This window comes from Equus quagga, chromosome 9, assembly GCF_021613505.1.
Source record: "Equus quagga isolate Etosha38 chromosome 9, UCLA_HA_Equagga_1.0, whole genome shotgun sequence".
NCBI lineage: Eukaryota > Metazoa > Chordata > Mammalia > Perissodactyla > Equidae > Equus > Equus quagga.
Genome location: NC_060275.1, coordinates 22,910,620 through 22,933,223, shown reverse-complemented (window position 1 = coordinate 22,933,223; position 22,604 = coordinate 22,910,620). Strand labels below are relative to the sequence as shown.

The 22,604-nt window shown below is 35.7% G+C and overlaps 1 protein-coding gene across 1 annotated transcript in view; it reads left to right on the top strand.

Annotated features, from left to right (window-relative positions):
* DCC (DCC netrin 1 receptor) overlaps nucleotides 1-22,604 on the top strand; it is a 707,243-nt gene that overhangs the window by 398,822 nt on the left and 285,817 nt on the right. Inside the window, exon 9 of the mRNA XM_046672042.1 lies at nucleotides 2,124-2,278. Within this exon, the coding sequence (XP_046527998.1) occupies nucleotides 2,124-2,278 (155 nt within the window). The remainder of the gene's footprint in view (nucleotides 1-2,123; nucleotides 2,279-22,604) is intronic.

Below are 22,604 nucleotides of genomic sequence, written 5' to 3'. Positions count from 1 at the left end.
AGGCCCCTCATTTTCCTACTATTTGTTGAATGATTTATCAATACTGGATTGAAAGAATGCACCTCCAGATTTCATTCTTAGCTGTGATATCCACTGTGAGTCCTTTGAAAAAGAGCCATGCTGTTTCTCTAAATCTCACCTTTGCATCTGTAAAATAATGATAATAAAACCAGCCTATCTATATCAAAGGCCTATAAGAGGCAATGCATGTAAAAGTTCTCCTGCTAAAAGAAAATAAATAAGGTGCAAAAATCCCTGTATCAGCAAGGCATACAATCTGATGAAGGTTTTGTTTTTTAAAAGCAATTTATTGGCCTAAATAGTCTTAGTTTCATAGAATAGAGCAGTGTGATGCATGATACATAAGAACGTTAGTTGATATTTCTTACCCTTACCTATTTTAGGTTACAGTTGAATCCCACCCATACCCATTCCCCTGCTATGCCACAATTCAGCCTTCCAGCAACTTAACACTATACTCCTAAAGGAATATCTAAACTTTGGGGTATATCCAGATTCATACAGGGCGAATCTTCCCCAACTGAAACTCTGTACTCATTCAATGCTAGCTTCTCTTTCCCCACTCCCCTCAGCCCCTGGCGACCAGCCAGGGTGCATATTTTACTTACTAGCAGTACTCGATAAAATAATGTTAACTACTACAACAAATAAGCTCTAAATGTATAATGGCTCAAAACTATTTGACTCTATGAAGTATAAAAAGGATTCTCTTATTGAGACAGTTCTACTCCAGCTCCTCTGCAGAATTCCTACAAATTTTGACTCCTCCGTCATCAATATACGGCTTCCAAAGTCACCATGCTTGCCTGCCTCAAGCCCACTGGCAGAGGAAGAGAACATGGAGTAACCCACATGTGTGGTTTGTCTAGGCCAGGCCTGGAATCAGCACACGTCTCGTACACTCACACTCATTTGTTAGACTCAATCAGATGGATTCATCCAGACCTTAGGGAGGCTGAAAATAGACTCTAGGACATGAATGAGAAGAAATGGGTTTGAGGATGACTCAGCCATTCTCTGCCATATCAGTCATTTTAGGAGTGTGTGTTTATGCCTAAGAATCACTATTCATACTCTTAGAATTTTTGTTTTAATTTTTCTCCTTGGAAGCCTAATTTGCCCTGGCAGAAAAATGTTTCATTTAAAGTATCTCCCAAAACAAAACCAAATGGCAAAATTAAAACCTACATAAAGTTCCACTGAGAGGCAGGAGATGTTATCTAGAAATAGAAATCTTCAGAAGCAGTTGAGTGGAAGAGAAGGAGTTCCTTCTTCACCTATTCAGTTATACGAGGCCAATGAGCATAGAAATGTCTAGAATCATGTGTGTCCTTAAAGAATACTTCAGTAGTTCTCATTTCTTATATGTCAGCATCCATACCCGCAAGGTTTGTCTTCTCTTAATATGTACTGTAAATCCCACCATGATCAGCCAACTAATTTATTTGTTTGGAACCACTGAGGAAGTTTTTAATTGGGAAGTGAATTGGACACATGGAGATGTGGCTTGAAGAACAAGACAAGTAGACACGTGCTGCAGTTTCTTCTCACGTAGAAGGAAACCTACTTCCTTTCACTAATTGCACTTAACGTAACCACAGGAGCTCAAGCTCTATACACATCATCACTTAGCATCTGCCTTTCTCTTTCATACAATGAAAGAAAATGCATAAATGCATTTGTTGGTAATACTGACAAAGACTGATTTGTGGAATCATTGAAACCTTGATTTCTGCCATTAGCTGGATGTTTTTGAAATGCGTCTTCCAGTCTATATTCCAAATGTTTCTTCTTATTTCAAAAGTTCTTCATCATGAGTTTTTAATTCTAAATTGTAAAGTGTCAAGAGAAAAGATTTTAGTTTGCAAGTTTCATGGGAATAGCATACATACGAACTCCCCAGAAATGCTGAAACATTTGTTTGTAACTTTTTCCAGTCAGTTTATTTCTGGTAAGCCTCAGAGGTCTTGAATTACGTGCAGAGTCAACATTCAATAAGTAAGCAACCTTTGGTCCACCTCACTACTCTTGCACATTAATAAAGGCTTTGGCTAAAAGGTTTCATGTTGGAATAACCTTTCCCTACAATGTTTGTTTCTCAGGGAACGAGCACTGAATACATCACAGCCTGGGTCCCTTCAGCTTACTGTGGGAAACCTGAAGCCAGAAGCCATGTACACCTTCCGAGTTGTGGCCTATAATGAGTGGGGACCAGGCGAGAGTTCTCAACCCATCAAAGTGGCCACTCAGCCTGAGTGTGAGTATGAAAAGGGAAGGGAAGCATTTAGAAAGTATTTATTTTTGCTTGCAATATCCTTGAGTTATTTTATAGAACTCTTTTGAGGAGACAGGATGGAAGGAAGATTTATGAATCAAATTTCCAACTCAAGGATTTTCAAAGGTAAGATAATTTTTCAACAAAGTGGGCTCCCCACTTAGGCCATGTCTTCATAGCGGCAAATTAACAACTGTAACGGCTTAATCCATCTATCTGGTCTACATATTCACTCCCTAAGTAAGTGACTGACACTCTACCTGCTAGTACTTCATAATCAACATTGAATCTCAGCCTCCTCCACTGATTTTTCACATTTTCCAAGTTTGCTATCAAGAGTGCAACATCAAAGGTAAAAGAATAATGGCGCAGGACTTCTAAACACAAGGACTTTTTAAAGAACCTAAACATGCGCTGAATGTGCTCACAAAGCTTCCAAAAGCGAATCTAGACTCAAGAAATGTAGAGGGAAAATCTCTATTGGGATCTTACCATCCTCCAACTTAAATCATTCTATCAAGCTACATGATCACAAAGTAAAGCAGCTGAATGTTCTTGTACTAAGTTATAATTCAGTGATTTCTATCTTTATAAAAGAACAGCTCTCAAACTGTATATTTGAAAAATATTTCTGTATCTTCTAAATTTTGAGATTTCTACTAAGCTTCTAATGATATTTGAAAAGATTGATTACTCTTGAGCAGTCTGTCACCTTTATTTTGTTTAAAATATAAGAAATTACAATCTAAAAGCTAACGGAGTGAATGACTACTTGTAACAAATTGCATTACTCAGACACCTAGTTGCATCTACTTTTTAAAATTATTATTAATGATGTTATTTTGTTCGTATTCTTCTTTGTTTTGTTTAAAACCACGTTTAACTTTAAAATCATCTCACATGCTTTTGGAAGAAGGTGAAGTAGAACTAGAAATATTTTAATTGGTAAATGTGAGAAAATAATCTTTGCACCAGGTGACTTTTGTGTATTTTAGATCAGCATGTTGAAGAAGAGAGAACAGGAGCACACTGCAATGTAGTGTGGGTGCTGGTATCATGCTCTACTTTTGGCACAATCTTCATTCTTTCTTCCACTTAACCAAGGCTATGAAGACAAGATGATAACAAATTGGAATAAAATATTTATTGGGGGTCGGGGAGAGAACTAAGCTGTATTTGCCTCATAGAAATAAACCCTCGGATATGCTATGCTTTTGTGCCTTAAAAGCATAGTAATGGGGGCCAGCCAAGCTGTGTGGTAGTTGAGTTTGTGCACTAAGCTTCGGTGGCCCAGGGTTGGTGGGTTTGGATCACAGGCGTGAACCTGGCACCACTTGTCAGGCCACACTGTGGTGGCATCCCACATAAGATGGAGAAAGATTGGCACAGATGTTAGCTCAGCGGCAATCTTCACATACACACACACAAAGCATAGTAGTGCATAGGTTTCAGGTAATTATTAGGGAATGCAGGCTCCCAGGCAGGACCAGCTAAACAATTTGCAGGGTCCGCCAGCTACTGTAAGGCATTGAGCCATACTGCATGAGGCCTTGTGCCACTTCACTGGTTGTGTGCCCATGAAGCTGGTCCTACTTCTAGGTTTGTGTTCTTAAGAATGTTTTGTTGGGGTTTGGATTTAAATCATGAGATAATGCCAGTTTCCTCTTCACCATGTCTGTGCTAACATACCATCTGAGTCATCAATTTCTTCATTGACTTACTCTTCATAGATCATATATATAGAATCAATAACTTTTATGAATATTTGGTGTTTTTAATCAATAAAGTTGAATAATTAGGTCAAAATATATATTTTAAAAATGGCATATGTCATGTATAAAGACTGACAGTTTAGAAAACTATCAAAAATTCTTTAAAGAAAATTTGTATTCAATTTTCTAATATTAAAATTAAAATTTTAAAAGTATGTTCCTTTTCAAAATATTCAGTTTCTGTGGATTATCTGAATTCTTCACTTCCTAATACTAATACTATATCTAGAATTGTCTTAGTCTACTTTTCAGGGCTGACTGGCCATGATTACATTACACTTCCGATAAAAATGCTAGGTAGTCAGCCTTGCTTTCTAAGACTGAGCAACATTACTTTTTCTTCTACCGGTACCATTGTTTCTAAGTATCCAGCTTAAAAAATCAATTTCCAGAATTTTTTCTTTTTAATTCACTTTTATTATGCCAACCTTTCCAAGCCCAGTGACAAGAAATAGTTTTCCATTTTGACACTAATAATAGTCTCGTTTCATAAAAAAGAGTCATGATACATTTTCTGCCATTTATAATTAATTAAAAAAATCTACCAGTAATTATTTATATCATACGTATGGCCTTAATTTTGTAAAACAAAAGCAACGGCATAATTCAATTTGTCAGTATGCTTAATGAACGTTTCCAATGTTCCTAATACTATTTAAGTTTGTCTGAGGCAAGGTGAAAAGCATATGTGTGTAATGAAGTAACAACACTTATGGATCTCCGAAACTTCATAGGGAAGCGAATATTCTAAATATGTAGCACTAACAAAGCAACTAAACTAAGGGAACTTGTAAGAAGTTGTTAAATGAATATTAACGATCTGAATCACAGGTTTGCTTGTGGACCCATTATCTGTGATAGCAAGACATTTTATCTCGTTAATTTTTTATGGCTAGATCATGTTGTGCCTGCCTCCTCAAATAAGTGTTGTATTACAAACACGGCTGCCTCAGTCCTTTGTGCTTCATCCATTCCTTCTCAATCAGAAAGGAGACTGAGAATTTGGGCAGAGGACCTAACTGGGCACTGGTCTCTGTCAGCATTTACTTTGCTTAAAAATTAGCATGAGTGATTATAAGGTAAAAATAAAACTAAATGCCCGATTGAATAAAATATGTTGCTTGTTGGAATTATTGCCTCATATAAATTATCTTTTTTCCAAAAAATGAAAACAGAGAATCTTTCCGCTTTAGAAACATAAAGGAGCCTTAATTTTTTTCCATTAAAGGTAGGGTTAACAGCCTTAGAATGCTAACCATATTTTGCCCTTTGATAATGGCACAATTTTATTAAATCACTTCTTCTTACTACTGTATGGAGTAAGAATTTTTTCTTTTGCAGGCAATTGTTTATTTGCACGGTGACCTGATTCTGTTTCATTGAGAATTACCTTTGGATAATTCACCTCTTACTGAATAGATAGGGAGGAACAAATCAGCCTAAATAAACAGTATGTTCAGAATATTCTTTATGTGTGCAAAACAGCCAACTCCTTCAATTTATTTAGATTAAGAGTATTGGGTAGCTCACTTGCTGTCTTTATTACAGACATTAAGATAGATAAATTATGTTATCATGACTAGTAGGTACTACATATCTATTTTATCTTCTGTTGTTAACACAAAATGCCATTTTGGCAATTTAAAAATATTTCTAGGATAAGGAACACTTCATCTTCCCCAAGCCTGCTCAATAATACAACAATTACTGAGCAAGATGGAACATCGTAGAGAATCTGTGCTTCACTTCCTCCCCTTGCCTCCCCTCCCTTGCCTTTCTCTCCCACCCACCACTTCTCTCTCTCTCTCCTTCTTAGAAGTTGATGTTTTGTCTTCTTAGATGAAGTGCAAAAGCTGATTTTATTATTTGGCTGGAATATCAGAATTTAGAGGCAAAGGGGATGGGGACGTTTCCATCATTATTTTTCTCCCTGACAAAATGATCTTATCTTTGAAAATGGGTCTTGTCTGGGTGCACATTTGGTTGCTCTTTTTATCACTGTTTTTCCAAATATGATGTAGTGATTGTACATTAAAATTACATAGCTTTTATACAAATTGAATTTCAAGTTTTCCATATTATTTGAAAATATCAACTCTATTATGAAAACCATATTCTCAAGGAATGAACACTAATGGAAAATATGTCTGAAATGTAAATCAGCCAGCAACTGTTCCTAAAAGTGCACACATTCTGTGGTAATCATTTGAAGAGATCAACAGCCCAAGATCCAATTCATGAAATAATCATCCAGAATAGAAAGACTTGATTTATAGGAAGGTTTGTGTCCCCTGATTATATGTTCCTTTCGCTAAACCCTTGCTCCTTCCCCTTGCCTTTATGGTGTATAATTTCTTCACTGTATTATCAGCGAGATTTAAGTCCCTGCCTGCTTAAGACTTGTCTAATCTTTTCATACCACATGTGGAGAATTTTTGAATTATTATTTGTGGTCCTTTAAGATGCTGTTAAGGCAGTTTAATCATAAAGTATGTTAAAATGGACCTCATACCAGCTTGACGCTTGAGTTAGAATGGGAAGCCTATTTGCTAGACCACAACCCAATTATCCACAAAACCCTTTTATATTTGAGTTGTAAGTAATATCCTTAGTCCATTATATTCTTTATACTGAAGAGATGAGTGAAAGCAACCCCCCAAATAGAGTGACTTTAGACTACATTATCTAGAGGAACAGACATGTTTGCTTTTTTCCTTCTTTCCTGGATTTTTCTCCATACATTACTACTTGTATCCTAGAGCAAGTTTCTTAATACTTGAGTCCTCAGTTTCCTCAGCTATCAATTGGAGATAGGATTTCCTCTTCTTCTTCCCAGGTTGTGAAGGTGAAATGTGATAACATATGGGAAGCTCCTGGGTCTCCCCTGGCATCTAGTAGGCATTCAGCAGAGGGAAGTTCTCTGCCCTAACGGGATCAAATGAAAACAGATACAACAGCCCCACACCTACCAACAAAGTGGGACACCCAGGAGAGTTTTCACTGTGGTGATGTCTAATATAACACCTTATTGACAGTTTGGAACTGGCTTTATTACTATACAATCAGCCATTTATATATTTTATTACTTTCCCCCTAATTATCCTCTCCCTGTAATTTATGAGACAATTCTAGACTAGTTTGTCCTCTAATTTTGCCTAATGTACATCCTTGCATTCCTAACTAAATTTTGAAGTCTTATGATCAGAAAATACTCTATTATCCCATAAAATGTGTCACAGCATTGCCATTTTATGAATGGCTGGTTGGTTAAAATTTGCTGGTAGAATCTGATCTGTACTTAATGTGTGGCAGAGATATTGAATATCAGTTATATTTATTTCATTATGATTCTCTAAATTAAGGAAATCAAGTAAATCACAGTGCTGTCCAGCTCATTTCTTTTATCACTTGAGCTGGTTTCTAATTATTAGTTGTACTGCACAGTGATTTGAGTGAATATTTGGGATGACTATGGTTGCAAAGTTGACCATGAGCCAGTCAACAACAGTCCATTTGTGTGGTCGTGTACATGGTTATAGATTAATAGTAGGAAGAAATAATGATAAGCAATGGCATTCTTTCTCTTTTGGTAGCATAAAAATGCTGATTTAATTTTAAAAGTCTCTCATGGCAAGACACATTTTCAGGTATTATAAATATAAGATGGGAGACATTAAAGTCTTATGGTTTGGCATCCTCAGCAACAGAAGGCTTAAGAAATCCATTTGGATTTAATGGTCAATTAGGTGGGGTATTATGTCTTTTAGAACGATGTGTATTAGTGGAAGAATTAGAAACAGGCTTGAGAAGATGTTTAATCTTCTTTAATTAATCTTGTTTAATCACTGCTAGAAGAGTTCAAAGCAAATGCAAGTCACTCTGTACTTTTTTCATTCATTCATTCATTCATTCATTCAAAATGATTATTTGTGCTAAGTTCTAGTCCTGCACTGTCCAGTATAGTAACCACTTACCACATGTGTCTATTTAAGTTTAAATATATTGAAATAAAATAAAATTTAAACTTCAGTTTCTCAACAATGCTAATCACATTTAAACTGTTAGATAGCACTTAAAATTTAAGTAAAATTGAAAACTAAAAGTCAATTCCTAAGTCTTGTTAGCCACATTTTAAGACTTCGTATATGACTATTGGCTACTATATTGGACAGCACAGAAAACATCTCTATTATTGCAGAAAGTCCTAGGGGACCGCACTGATCTGGACACTATACTAGTAAATGAGGATATGAAAGCAAGTCAGATATTGTCCTGACTCTCAAGGAGCTAGTAGTATAGAGGAAACTACTTTAAGCAGAACTCATTAAAAACATATTTAACATATTTGTCCCCTTTGAATGTTGAAAAGTTTATTATTCATTGAATTAATATAGAAGATTTATTTTTAAAAGACAGAGAATCTAGATCTTACCATATTCTCTGGCTAAAGTTTCTTAAATATTTTCTCAGGTTAAAAAAAATGTAAGTATCTTTCAAAGCACAATTAAAGATGAAAGACAAATATTACTTGTTGCTTGGGTTTAACAGTGGTACAGTGTAAGTTCAATTTCCCTACAAAGCTTCAGCTGGCTCACTGTTTTCCTCTCCTTTATTGTGAGCACAAAGCATGATTCAGGCTTCTTCCAATGGTATAACCAAACTGTTAGAGAAGCCATCTCTTGGTGAGAAACTATATGGAAAAAACTACTAATTTCTCACTGATCTTAGGGAGGATGAAGAAAGAGGACATGAAAGTGTCAAAATAATGAGAAGTTTTGGGGAAATATAAGTATCTAGCCCGGGATAAAGAGATTCCCTAAGTAGGTTTGTTTTGGATTTAATTGCCTCGTTTGGTTAGGAGCCCTACACAAAATGAAAGCAGTTGTTGCTAAACTGAATTAGAACAAAAGAGAGCTGAGCATCTTCAGGGATATTGACATCATGCTGGGACAGCCAAATAAAACTCTACTCCATAGACATACCAGCTGAGCTGAGGTTTTTTATGGAACACATTCAGTTATATCTGATTTTGTAGAGAGCTGGTGAACATGAGTAGTGAAGAATAAAGACAGAAAGAGAATGTGGCATTTCAATCACATATGTATTTACACACTCTCTCATCTTGAGAGCCCTTTTTCACCTGTGCTGTCCACAAGCATTTATTGAGTACCTACTATGTACCAAGCCTTCTATAAGATGCTGAGGATAGAAAGTAGAATGAAATGGGCTAGATAAAATCAGAGAAATTAGGGATGAAATTTACGATGAAAATACATCTGTAAGATGAATTTTTCTAAACCATACTGTGGGATCAAATTTCCTTTTTTTTAGCCTAAAGTTAGAGTTGCAGGGTATTAGTGTGTAAGTAATATATAATTTAATGCACATATATGTTGTATTTTGGTATGGAATATGACAGTGTATTTTAGAAAATATCACATCAAGAAATTTATAGTTGACTAACTTGAGGTGGTACCTAACCAAAATTAAGTAAAACTTAACTTTAAATCACTTCACTATTTTATGAATTCGTTTAACTGCAGGTTATATTCTGCCTGCTGTAATGTATGGTAAATCTTACATCCTGCACAAAAGGATAATAATAGGACTTTAACTCTTGTTCTCTAACTCCAGTATTCTTGCATTATTATATTGTTTTAATAAATATATTATTTCTACTTTGTAGGAAGATATGTAGGGGAAAAAGAAACCCATAACTGTTCCCTATTCTATGAAAATTCTTTTCTGTCTCAGCCCAATCTTCCCACTTTGGGAAGCCACAAATTACATCCAGTATAGGATTTGAGTTGAGCTATAATTTCTCATCACAGGATACTTGACAGATACCGAGGATTGCCATAGATTGACATTAAGAGATGTTAAGGTAATGATGCACAATTACTGGTTTAGGTCATAGCTGTCAAAATCAGAGCCAATATGTTGCCATCAATGTTTGGGAGGAAATGATCATGGGATTTTTATCAACTAAAAGTTGAACATTGGAACTCTGAGTCCATAGTCAAAGCAAGTAACTTGTTTATTGCTACCTCATTTAAATCTGTAATTGGTGTTTCAGGTCTTCCGAATGGAAAGAGAATGAAAGGTGGTGAAGAACAATGACTGAGAAGTCAGACTAGATTTGAATTCTGGCTTTTTCACTTACTAGCTGACTGAAGTTAGCTAGCTTTGCCAAACCACAGTTTCATTATATGTAAAATGGAGGTATCGTGCAGGAATTTTGTAAAGCTTAAAAGAAAATCTGTAAAATGGGAGACAGCAGTACATTACCAAATGATTATTCTGAGGATTAAATGAGGTAGTCAGTGTAAAATAGCCTGTTCTCTGGCACTTTGTCAGCCCTCATTAAATGCTGGCTTCCTCCATTGCTGGATTCTAATCATTCCTCATGTAATCAAGTTCCTTAACACTGCATGTAATTTGTTCATTTCTATCTCTGTGCCTTTCGCATGTGTTTGAAATGCTCTCCTGCTTCTCTTGGCTATTTCGTAAGTCTCTTCTATTTCTACTTTAAGATTTTTATTTAAGATTTCTAAAAGCAGAAAGTTTACTCTGGTTAATTCACCACACGATTCAATCTTCTAGTCTCCACAAGCTCATTTTTCACTCTCCGAATTTGTTTGAACTTTATCATGTCTTTCATTCATTCAAGAAATATCCCTTATGTGCCCTCGATGGGCTACCCTATATTTCTAAGCACTAGGAATTCAGCAGTAATACAAGCAAAATGCTTATTCTCATGAGGCTTATATTCTAATAATAGAGAGGTACAATAAACAAATATAAGCAAAGCATGCAGAAGAGTAAAGCAGCTTAAGGGGAGAGGAGAATAGAGATGATTCTAGAAAGGAAAATCAGGAAAAGACTTTCTGAAGAAGCGGCATTTAAGGGGATACCTGAAAGAATTTGGAGGGCTGCCAGCAAAGATCTTGGGTGGAGACAGTACAGGCAGAGCCGATATCAAGTGCCAGGACTCTGGAGAGGAAGAGCAAGAAGACCACTACGCTGCGGTAGAGCAAGGAAGAGGGAGAATGAAAGAGATGACATCAACAGGGAGCAGGGACCAGCCATGAAAAGCCTTGGAAGCCACCATAAGGAAGATTCCAAATGTGGAAGCATCTGCACAGAAGAGTCTGACATGATTTTCACTTTTAAACTGGAAGTGAGGAAAACAGAGAGGAGGCTAATGTGGTAGTTAGGTCCAGAGATGTTGGTAGCATAAGTTTGGGTGGAAATTATGGAGATGTTGAGAACTCGTAGAATTCAGGATACCTTTGGAAGATAGGGACAAGACTTGCTGGTTGTGAGATGGGAGAAAAGACATGAGTTAAATTTCCCCTTAGGTTTTAGATCTCAGAAACTAGGTGAATGGTGGGATCATTTGTTGGGCTCAGGAAACTGGGAAGCAGCCAGCTTCGAGGATGTGTTTGGGGTGGGGTGTGGGGGACAAATGAAGAATTCTTTGTTGATGTTTTAGGTTTGACTGTTAAATGGATTCAGGTTTTATTTATTTAATTAGACTGTGAGCTCAAAGGAGGTGCCCAATATTTTGAATATACAAATAAAAGAAAATGTCGCATAATGCCAGGCCAGTGACCAAGACAATGCAGTCTCTAGCTTCTCATAGAGACAAGCCTGAACAGTTAGAAAAACATAGAAGAATTCTCTGGGTTGTTAACCGTGAAACATCTGTGCCCTATATGTCCCTAATGAATGCACTACAGGGATGTGCTCAGTGCCATGCACAGAAGACACTCGAAGGTTTGTCAATCATAGAGAAGCCTCTTTCTTAGAAAGCCTCCTGGCAGGCCAGTGAAGTATAATTTGATGTGCCTGATACCAGAAAGGAGAATTGACTAAAATGAGGTCTCAGATACATAACCCAGTCTTCTGCCAAGGTTTTCCGAGGAACCAATCCAAAAGGGGCAAGTTAGCGCCAAAATAAATGTTAGCCCAGAACCAGCTTGTTTTGTGATATGTACTTTGCCTGTGTTCATTAAACAGGAGATTGAATTCTAATGGGATGTCTATTCAGGGATGATCCAGAGGTTGAATTGACTTACTGCTCTGAGACTTCATCAGAATTTTACCAGCAGAGGCCTGGTTTAGGCCCAAGCAAAGGCCACAGAATTCAGGGGGAGTTTGCCTTTTGGCTTTCAACATCCCTTTTCTTTACTTTTTTCTCTATCCTGGGTAGTCTTATATCCCCCATTAACTCAGGGTACCAAGAATCCAAAACATTTACCCCATGATCTGAAACATAATGTTAAATCTGTTAACCACCTTTGATATAGTTGATTCCAATCATTGACTTTTACAAAGAATAAACTTGGGAATCAGAGACTCTAAGGCCAGTCACAGCATGGGTCATTATAATGGTGGGACCGCCTGTGTCTGCATTACTAATCCAGGGTTATGTTAAACAAGTCTGCTTGCAAATATTGTGGTTTTTCTTCCTGAACATGGATATAACACTAAACCAAAAAGCAAAACACCTGGGTTCTAGACTGAGATATTCTCTATATTTTGCTCTGTATTTTTTAGGAAGTCACTTACCGTTTCTGAATCTCACTTTCCTCTTATAAAACAGAAATCACACTGCCTGTGTTAGTTTCCTAGGGCTGCTGTGACAAAGGGCCACAAATTAGGTGGTTTAAAACAACAGAAATTTATTCTCTGACGGTTCTGGAAACCAGAAGTCTGAAATCAAGGTGCTAGCAGAGCCATGCTCCCTCTGAAGACTCTTTAGAAAATTCCTTCCTTGCCGCTTCCTAGCTTCTGGTGGTTTCTGGCAGTTCTTGGAATTTCTTGGCTTATAACTGCATCACCCAATCTCTACGTCCATCGTCGCATGGACTTCTCCCCTCTGTGTCCATGCATCTGTGTGTCTTCTCTTTTTATAAGCACACCAGTATATTAAGTTTAGAGCCCGTTATAATCCAGTGTGGCTTCATCTTAATTTAACTATTTCTGCAAAGGTCTTTCTGGGTACATATGAATTTTGGGGGACATTATTCAACTGCCCTACAAATCACACAGATTGTTAGCAATATTCTAAGTAACATAGGTGAGGACTGAGCAAACTATGAAATATATATACATATATTTAATTAATTAAGAAGCTGCTTTTTTCATTTTAAAAATAATTTTTCACTGTCTCTCAAGCAGAGAAGTATTAAGAAACATCCTTAATGTCCTTAAAATCATATTTGATATGCTGCTATCTTCTTCCTCTCTCTAGAATTCTAACTCAGCCTTGTAGGCTCTAGAGCATGGTACTTTCTGAATATTAAGGACTGCAAACTGCTTAGGTGGCCCTAAGGGAACTACCCAGTGAAAGGAATCAGTTGAATAACAGAGTTTGCAGAATGAATGGCAGAAGCTGCCATTGAGAACTGTTACTGACACTGACCACTGGTCTCTCAGATTTCCACTGTTTGGCCATCAGCTGATAAAAACCCCATGAGTATTTCCTCCCAGACATAGATGGCAAGATCCTTACTCTGATTTTAACAGCTACGATCGGAAGCAGTAATTGTGTGTCATCACTTAAAATCTTTCAACTTCAGCCCGTAGCAATCTCCTGTACCTGTGTGAGCAAGAATTCTGGCCCAACCCAACTCCTACATTAGATGTGATAAAATTAAACATGACAAAACTAATAGGGTCAAAACTAAGATTTGAAACTGGCATAACATTCTTACCACAATGCTACTGTGTGTGTGTGTGTGTGTGTACAAACCAAGATTAGCCGTGATAGTTTCAGAGAAATGGAAAAGTGATTAATTGAAAGTTAACTGCACTTTAACAATTCTTTAATGACTTAAAGTTCTTGGTAGTTCAGAAAACATAGCCATGACAGTATAATGTTTAAAAATCCCAACATTATTGAGCATAAGCCAGTCTGAGTGAGTTACGCTAAGGAGCTTGTGCTGAGGAGCATGCTAAGCAGATAATTTCTATTCCCTGCAATAAATCACTTGCTTGATCTTAACCCTCAGTCTGCCGTCTTGATTCAAAGTTTTCTTATACTACCTTTCTGTGAAATAAAAAATAATTATTATTACTTCCACTCTTCAGGGGGGCTAATTGGCTTATAGTTCAGTCCACGCCATTCACAAAAATATCTAGGACTTCCAGAAATGACTCGATGCTACTTCTGGAGTTATGTTTCATCATTTAACATAATATTTAACCAGTAATAACAATGTGATAATATATTTAACATATCACTGATTTATTTTAGATTATGCCAATGGCTTGATTAATTTTATCACTTTGAATATGATTTGTCCTACATTCTCTTTATAATTCAATGTTCTCATAGCAATCTTGCTACTTTCTTTGGAAATATTGAATTTTCCCCCATTCCAATCAAGTAGTTCTTGAGTTATCCTAGTAGCATTACCTATATCTGCAATTTTTGATATGGTAGCCATTAGCCACAAGTGGCTATTGAGCACTTGAAATATGGCTTGCCCAAATGAGATGTGCTATAAGTATAAAATCCACACTGAGTATTAAAGACTTAGTATAAAAAAGTATAAAATATCACATTAACAAATTTTACATTGATTATGTTTTGAAGCGGCAATGTTTTAGATATATGGGGTTAAATTTAAATTATTAAGAATAATTTCACTTATTTAACTTTTACTTTTTAAATCTGGCTGCTGGAAAATTCGAATTACAGATGAGCATTCATGGCTCAGGTTATATTTATATTGAACAATCATGACTTAGCTGTATACTCTTTTGTCTTATACCCAACCAAGGGGAAGTCAAGATTACCAGTCTGATATTAAATTGAGTTTTGAAGTTATTCAAGCACAGTGGTTAAATCTAACCCTTTTCAAAGAAATATTTCTGCAAGACTTATCTAAATAATGTTCATATTTAGCCATTATTTTCATTATTTTACTCTGTATTTACTGAACATCATAATCAATAGCCTTTGAATACCTGAGTTAGATATTCTTTTCCTTTTGGTCTGACACTTTATGGCATCACTGAAAATAAAACCAAAGGATGAGGGATTGGGGAAAGAAAAGGAATCTTTTGATCCAGGGCAGCGCACTGGTATCCCAGTGTTCAGTTTTACTTAAAGTCGTTGTCCAACTTTTGTGAGATGATTTGCTGCTGAAGTCTATTTGTCTTCCTGCTGCTATCTCTGAACAAGTCCAGATCTTCCATGTGGTTAATAAACTTCTTATCTTTTGAATACTGAAAATAAAATAAACTTAATCCTCAGGGTGCTTCAGTCAGCAGACTGGGAGCCTTTTAGATCCTTCTTAGAGATAGAGGACGACTAGGTTTTCTCTCCTGTGTGATTATCAATCTTCCCTTTGCATGCATGTATGTGTAAGGGCATTAAAGGTGTTCCTCAGTGATAAATGTTAGCAGAATCGCCAAGTGAATATTAATTTCAGTATTGTCAAGGTCAGATGTGTACCCAGGTTCAATGTTATTGGAATTTTTATTGTTGCCACTGTTAGGAAAGATATTTTATCTTGGGCTCTTTTTTCAAATATCAGGAGAGTAAGGGAGCAAAATTCCTCAACATGCATATATGTCACTCAGAAAAAGTGCCTTAGCAAAGTCTGATCTGTTAATTCAGGTAATTATTTTAAGTGCCTTAAAAAATATTAGAGTGTGTTGAGAGGAGCTAAGTTAGGTAGGAACAAAACAAACAGATGATCACAAATCTGGAGACTAGCTGATGTTCCTGAATAGCAGATGACTATATACAGAAAAAGAAAGAAGAAAATTGCAGCAAGAATAAATAAAGAAGAAAAAAGTCTGTTATGAGGTCATTCAGAGAAGTAGGGTGTGAAAGTATCTAGCTGTAAACCCAAGAAATTAAAAGAGAAATAAAAGTGAAGAAAAAGATTAGGCTATACAGTCCATATGGGGATAAATAACCAGATGGATATTTCTGTGTATAGTGAAGTAACTCAAACCCAATGTGGGTGCTAAAGCTGTAATATTCACCCATCCACACACCCACACACCTGCCCAGTCTAGTTTTAGGCCAGTGTTCCCCATCTCAGTGAACAACACCAGACAGAACCAGCTATGCAACTCAGAAATACAGGAGTCGTTCCTGATACTTCCATCCTCCTCACTGCCCTACTTCCAATCCATCAAATGCTGTTGAATTTACCTTGCATATAGCTTTTGAATCTCTCTCCTTCTATTTGTCTCCACTGCCATCATTCTAATTCAAACCATTAACCTCTCTCTTCTGTACTATAAAATATTCTCTCAAAATCCACATTTGCCCCCTTAAGTTCACTCTTTACGTAGCGGACAAAGTACAAAATGCTTAACTTCATCAACTCCTTTCCTATTCTTAAAGATCAAAACTCTCCCAAAGTCTTTAAGGCCCAGAGTAGTCCTGCCTCTGACAATCTCTCCCACCTTCTCCGGACCCCTCTCCTAGTTCCTTGTGTACCACCTTAGACTGTAAATTCTAAAGAAGCTTTCATTGTTTCTCCTGTCAATTCTCATAATGCTTGACACACTGTACAGATTGGTTACCATCTATCGGGCATTTCCTTTGTGCCAGATGCCATTCATAAATTATTTATTGTTAATCTCCACAACTAGCCCATTGGGTAGGTACTGATATTCACCCCATTTTTAAGATAAGAAAATTTAAACTCAAGGACAATAAGTAACTTGACCCTGGCCACACAGCCTGAGCCAGGGGACTAAATTTGAAGCCAGGTCTCTAATTCTGGAGGCCACACTCTTCACTGTTAGTCTTTCTCACCAAAGCTTTATTAAATGGGATCCACTGGCATCTACTGCATCGATCGGAGTAGCCCAGATCTCTGACTTCTGTGAAAGTTACATGATAAGAGAATAGAGTTCTACGTTTCTTCCTTAACTTATGGTCCCTCCCACAAGGGTCAGTTTACCCAAGGCAGTTCCTTATCTTTTAAAGCATGGAAACAGACAAATAATAAATTTCTTCCTAGAGACAGTATCTTTTAAGGTAAAATATTTTTGTTATATAGAAAAACCTACTCCCTGGACTGTCTGAAAAAGATTGCTACTTCCTTCTCTTCTAAGACACGGCAGCAAGGCTTTTCAATAAAAGCAATCTGTACATGTCATTTATTGCTCTACTAAAACTACAAACATCAAATATTGATTCTTCCCATACTGAACGTAATACAAACCAACTTTGAGAAAGGTCCCTGGGATTTAGTTACATTATCACCATAGGAAACACTCCCGGTGGCACATAAGTGGAAGATACCTCCTTCTCTGATGCATATCTATTGATAGAGAATTGGCATTTTTGTGTGCAGAAATACAATCCTAAAGTATATAGGAGTCAGAAATAAGTGTGAAGCAAGCAAGTGGCCTACGCATGCCCTTCCTAGGGATTTACACTTGGAATTCTTCTACAAGAATTAAACATAAATTTGCAGTCTGTATAATAACCACAAAAGTAACTCTATGTGGAGTATTTATGAGGCATTCAAAAGACTTAACTTATATCTGTGATTATGACACATTAGGCAAATCTCCATTCTTTCATCAGGCACTCTCTTCGCCATGTTTGGTTTATAAACATTATCCTGGTCAGGACTCATGCTACACCCTATGCATCTATGAAATGCTGTTTTTCATTTCCCTTTCACCTTGATTGTCTTTTCATGTTCTTCTAACAGTCTTGAGAATTAAGAAGAGCAAGTACTTCTTCTTCCAATTGTCTGATGAGGGAACCAAAATTTGTAAAAGTTTAAGGGACTTGATTTCAGGTAACAATAATCTTAACTACCATGTTATTTTGAACACTTGCTTTAGTATATAGCATCATATAATTCTTGTAATAGCCCTGTTATGTAGAAATTATGAACCCATAAGAAAATTATGTGCAGAGTGTTTAAGTAATTTGTTCCAGGCATACAGTATTATTAAATAGAAGAGAGAGGTTTTTGATCCAGGATTCAAGATTTAGGTGTTCATTCACATTGGGGTATTTTCTTTTTCAGCAGTTATCTCAGAGATGGTTTCACCTTTCTGTTATTTCTATTTGGAATTTCTCTAAAGTCCTTGACAATTTCTTGGGAAATTCATGAGGTCTTTTTTTTTTTTTTCCATTTCTAAACACTTGTTCCCAAACTGAAGTTTTAGAGACAAATATCTTGAAAAAAGTGGATGAATTTTTAAACTTTCTTCAAGTATCTTGAGACACACTACATTTTCCTAAAATTGGTAGAATATCATTTGATTTGTTGATAATTCTAACAAAATAGAAAAGCAATTTAATAATTGATAATTCTATGCTTGTGGGCTGTTTTCTGATTAATCATGCCATCATGAATTTAGTTCACTTTGGAAGTAATGAGACTAACTTTGACTAATTTTACTTAAAGACCTCATCATCTAAAGCCTTCCCCAAAATATATAGTGTTTTTTCTCTCCATTCACTAACATGTAAGTTCTATTCCGGAAAGGCTAATATTAAGGCCATTTTACCCATTAAACTCATTCACACCCATGTATCCTGACTCACCAGAGTCCTCCTTCACATCTGAACTCCCCTGTCCTTTCTTTTTCCATCAGTACAATTTTTAATTTTCTTCAAGAAATACTCTTGACGAACTTCTCGTAACTGTCCCGATTACTATGTACTTCATCAATAGATCTACTTCTAGAATTCTTACATACTTTATTGTCTGTCCAGAGAGATTTTAGCCTTGATTATATATATTCAGCCTATTGTTCCTCTCTAGGTGTTTGTATGTATGGGTGTGTGTTTGTGTTTTCTCTGCCCTAATGAGTTCCTTGAAAATTTTTACCATAATAATTCACAATACTGGAGATAGCAGTGTATGCTAAACACATAAAAAATACGACTAGATTTCTAAATCAGCTGATAGTGCTGTCTAAAATTTTCAATCACAATGGAAAGTAGACGAACCCAACCTAATCTGGGAACATATTTTAAAGGAAAAAAAAGCCGGTATGATTAGGTTTATATGACATCATGCCTTCAGTGACACGAAACTTAAGCACGTTTGACTGAAACTTCAAGTTTTTAACTTCAATATATGGTATCTTTTAGACAATTTTTATAGATCATAAAAACAGTTGCCTTTGACATTACTTCGAAATCTCCAGTTTAAGTGGTTTGAGACCTCAATATGCAGTCAGGAATCTACATCTCCACCGCACTTTACATTTGCAAGCCTGTGCTTTCTGAAGTGAAATTCAAAATAGTCTACGTGCTTCACCAGGGCTATTACTTCTGGGTTGTGTTAGTGAAAACCTGAGTTGCCCACTGAAAAGACTTTATCATGAGGTCAGTTCCTATAAACACTTTTTTTGTAAAACTACTTCCAGTTCTAGGATGAATCAATCACAAGAAGGCTACTTTCAAGACTACTTTAATCAGAGAGAATCATTAAAGTTTCTTCTACAACACTGTCAAAAATATCCATCATTTAATATATTAGCATTTATGTGTGTGTGTATATAAGTAATATGTAAGTCATATAAATCACATGTATTATATATATATGTGTGTGTGTTTATACAGGTATATCTGTATATATCTATACACACTCACACACACTCACACATACAATGACACAATTGAGTATACTGTGAGTTAGCAGAAAGCACCAATTAAAACCAAAAGTAAAATGATCAGGTAATAACTGTTTCCTCCCACCAAACCTTGTCAGACTCCTGCGGTTTTGCAATGGAAATCTACCCCATAGTTTGTGCTTCTTCCCTGCCAAATTACTGTCATATCTCCTAACTATGTATAGTTCAGTCAAGAAGGGTTTTCATTATGTTAATAATTACATTGCCTGCAGGCTTTTTGATGTTGCATTCCCCATACAGAATAGAAACAGATTTCATAGAAATATCATTAAAGCTGTTAACTACAGGAGGAAAAAAAATCAAAGAGGCAATCAAAGCATGCACTTTATTATCAATAAATGCAAATAGTTTCAGAAACGGCTTGCATTTGAAACACGTTCAGTGAGATCATCGGCCCTGGAAGCTGCTGCTTAAATAGAGCTTTGTGGTCTAAATCCATTTGGATCACAACAGATAATTGCTTAGATCCCTTACTACCCATTTTTAAAAATAGCCTCAAGAATCGTTTTAAATTAGCAAATGAATAAGGAGGTAGAATCATCCTCAGAATTCTGGCCTGAATTAAGGACATGTGAATTATAGGTCATTTTTTGAATGACAACACGTGATACTTTTTTCAAACGCACTGTTACTTTAATTCTAAAAAGAAAAGGATTTGGTGGCTGTTAAATGGATGATTTAGGAACACTGCATTACATAGTCATTTTGAAAAGACTTTAAATATTCAAATGTTCAACTACATATTCTCTGACACTAACATTTGTCTTCATTTTGGACTTCCAGCTGAGAAACATCAGTGTAATGGGGGAAAAGCATCAGCCTCATGCAGTATCATGAAGATAGTGGCATGGCTTGATCCTTCTAAAGCTTTTTCTATGAAAACCTTATATTCACATTCTTATTTGGAAAGGATTATTTAAACTCTCAAGATATTTTTAGAACCATATATTTGATAAATCATAATTTAGGCTTTAGTCTGATTGATATTTACAGTACTGGAGATAGCAGTTAGAATTACTTACAGTACATAAAAGTCAGGAAGGTAGATGAGTGGATAGATATTGGAATAGAAACAGCAAGGAAGGGAAAGAAAAAGAAAACAGGGTGTTCATTCATGCATGCTATGTGACTTCTTGATCATCAGAAACCGTTAACATCTCATAAAACCTAAAATATTTGGTGAATTAGAGCAGATGAATTCAAATGCCTCTGATTTACCTATGATATGGAAAATGAAATGAAAGTCTGTTTCACAAACATGCTTCAGCTTTTGAAACAGTAGCATTTTATTGAAAGTTGAAGATGTCTCTTTAAAGAGAAATCACAAAGTAAATTGTATTACCTTATTACATCATAAAGAAGTTAACATTTACTACCAATGATTCAATGATAAAGAATCACTGACTTTCAGAACCAAAAGAATCCAGAGATATTATCTAATCCATTGGGAGCAAGCATTTGGGAAATCATAGACACTAATGATGGAAACTATGGATCCTATACCTAAAAAAATGTACATATTACATTCTTGAAAATATGCATACAATTTTAGGGGATCCATGGACCCCTTGATGTCAATGACTGGCCTCTATCATAAATAGAGTAGGGAAAAGAAACCATACATTCTGACTCTCATCTTAATCAATTGTAGCTCATTAAACTGTAATATTCCCTCTCTCTCTCTGTCCATCTCTCTCTCTCTTTCTCATACACACACACACTCATATATACAACACAAACACACACACATCCTGTCTTCAATATGATTATATGTGATAAATTATGCTGTATTAAAGATTCAGCTAACTTTTATATGCTATTTTTTGATTAATGTGCAATAATATCTCATTAAAAAATGCTCTGTTATACTATAAATTTATATATATAGTGAGAAATTCTTGCTTCCAGTGCAAATAGTGACATATAATACATCTCATTTACTCCAACATAAGTATTTAATTCGTTCTTAGGTAAAGATGTTCTAATGAATTTCTACCATAATGCCATATTGAAATTTAAAAAGGTAGTTGGTTAGGCTGACATTGATTGATGGATTACTTGCATAGATTATGCATCTATTCTGAAATTTTTCCATTCTTTGAAGAAACAGGTAACTTGAATAGAGATGGAGAGAAATTAGATGCAGTTTGCCACAAAATTATTGTCCAACTGAGGAGATCAGTAGGGATTATTAAAGACATCTTGGAAATGATGAGCAGTTAAGCCTGTTAAGGTTCTCAACTGACATACTGAAATGTAATGGAGTGGAAGACTGAAGCTATTAACTGCATTGATTTCACATCTAATTCCTATTGTGGAAAATTTTTGAGTCTCTCTTTTTCTCTTTCTCTCTCTCTTCCTAATAAGCATATAGCAAATCACACATCTAAAAGTATGTAAATATATAAGTATGTATTATATGTAAGTATATATTATACTTAAATATACTTTACAAATATGGATCTGAATAAATACACAAGTATATATATGTATATATACATACACATATCTCCAGAATCAACATAAAACACAATATATTATCCACAGACTTCTGGTAACATTATAGTTCAAAAGAAAATATTAGAGAATTCAGGAATTTGAGTTTATAGCACTGTTGTGATGAAGACTAAGCATTTAATAGCTTAAATGAAACACGTAGTCTTGACAGAAGCGGGAGTGTTGTGAAAAAGAATATCCCATGTGCAGGTAATATTTTGGTCCAGATGATATATCTGTATCTATGTCTATATATATATATATCTAGTCTATATATGTCTAATATCTCTATCTATGTGCATCTATATTTAAAAAGTTAGCTGGTTAAGATGACATTAATTAATGAGTTACTTGCATATATTAGATTAGAATAGATAAAGATATGAGTATTT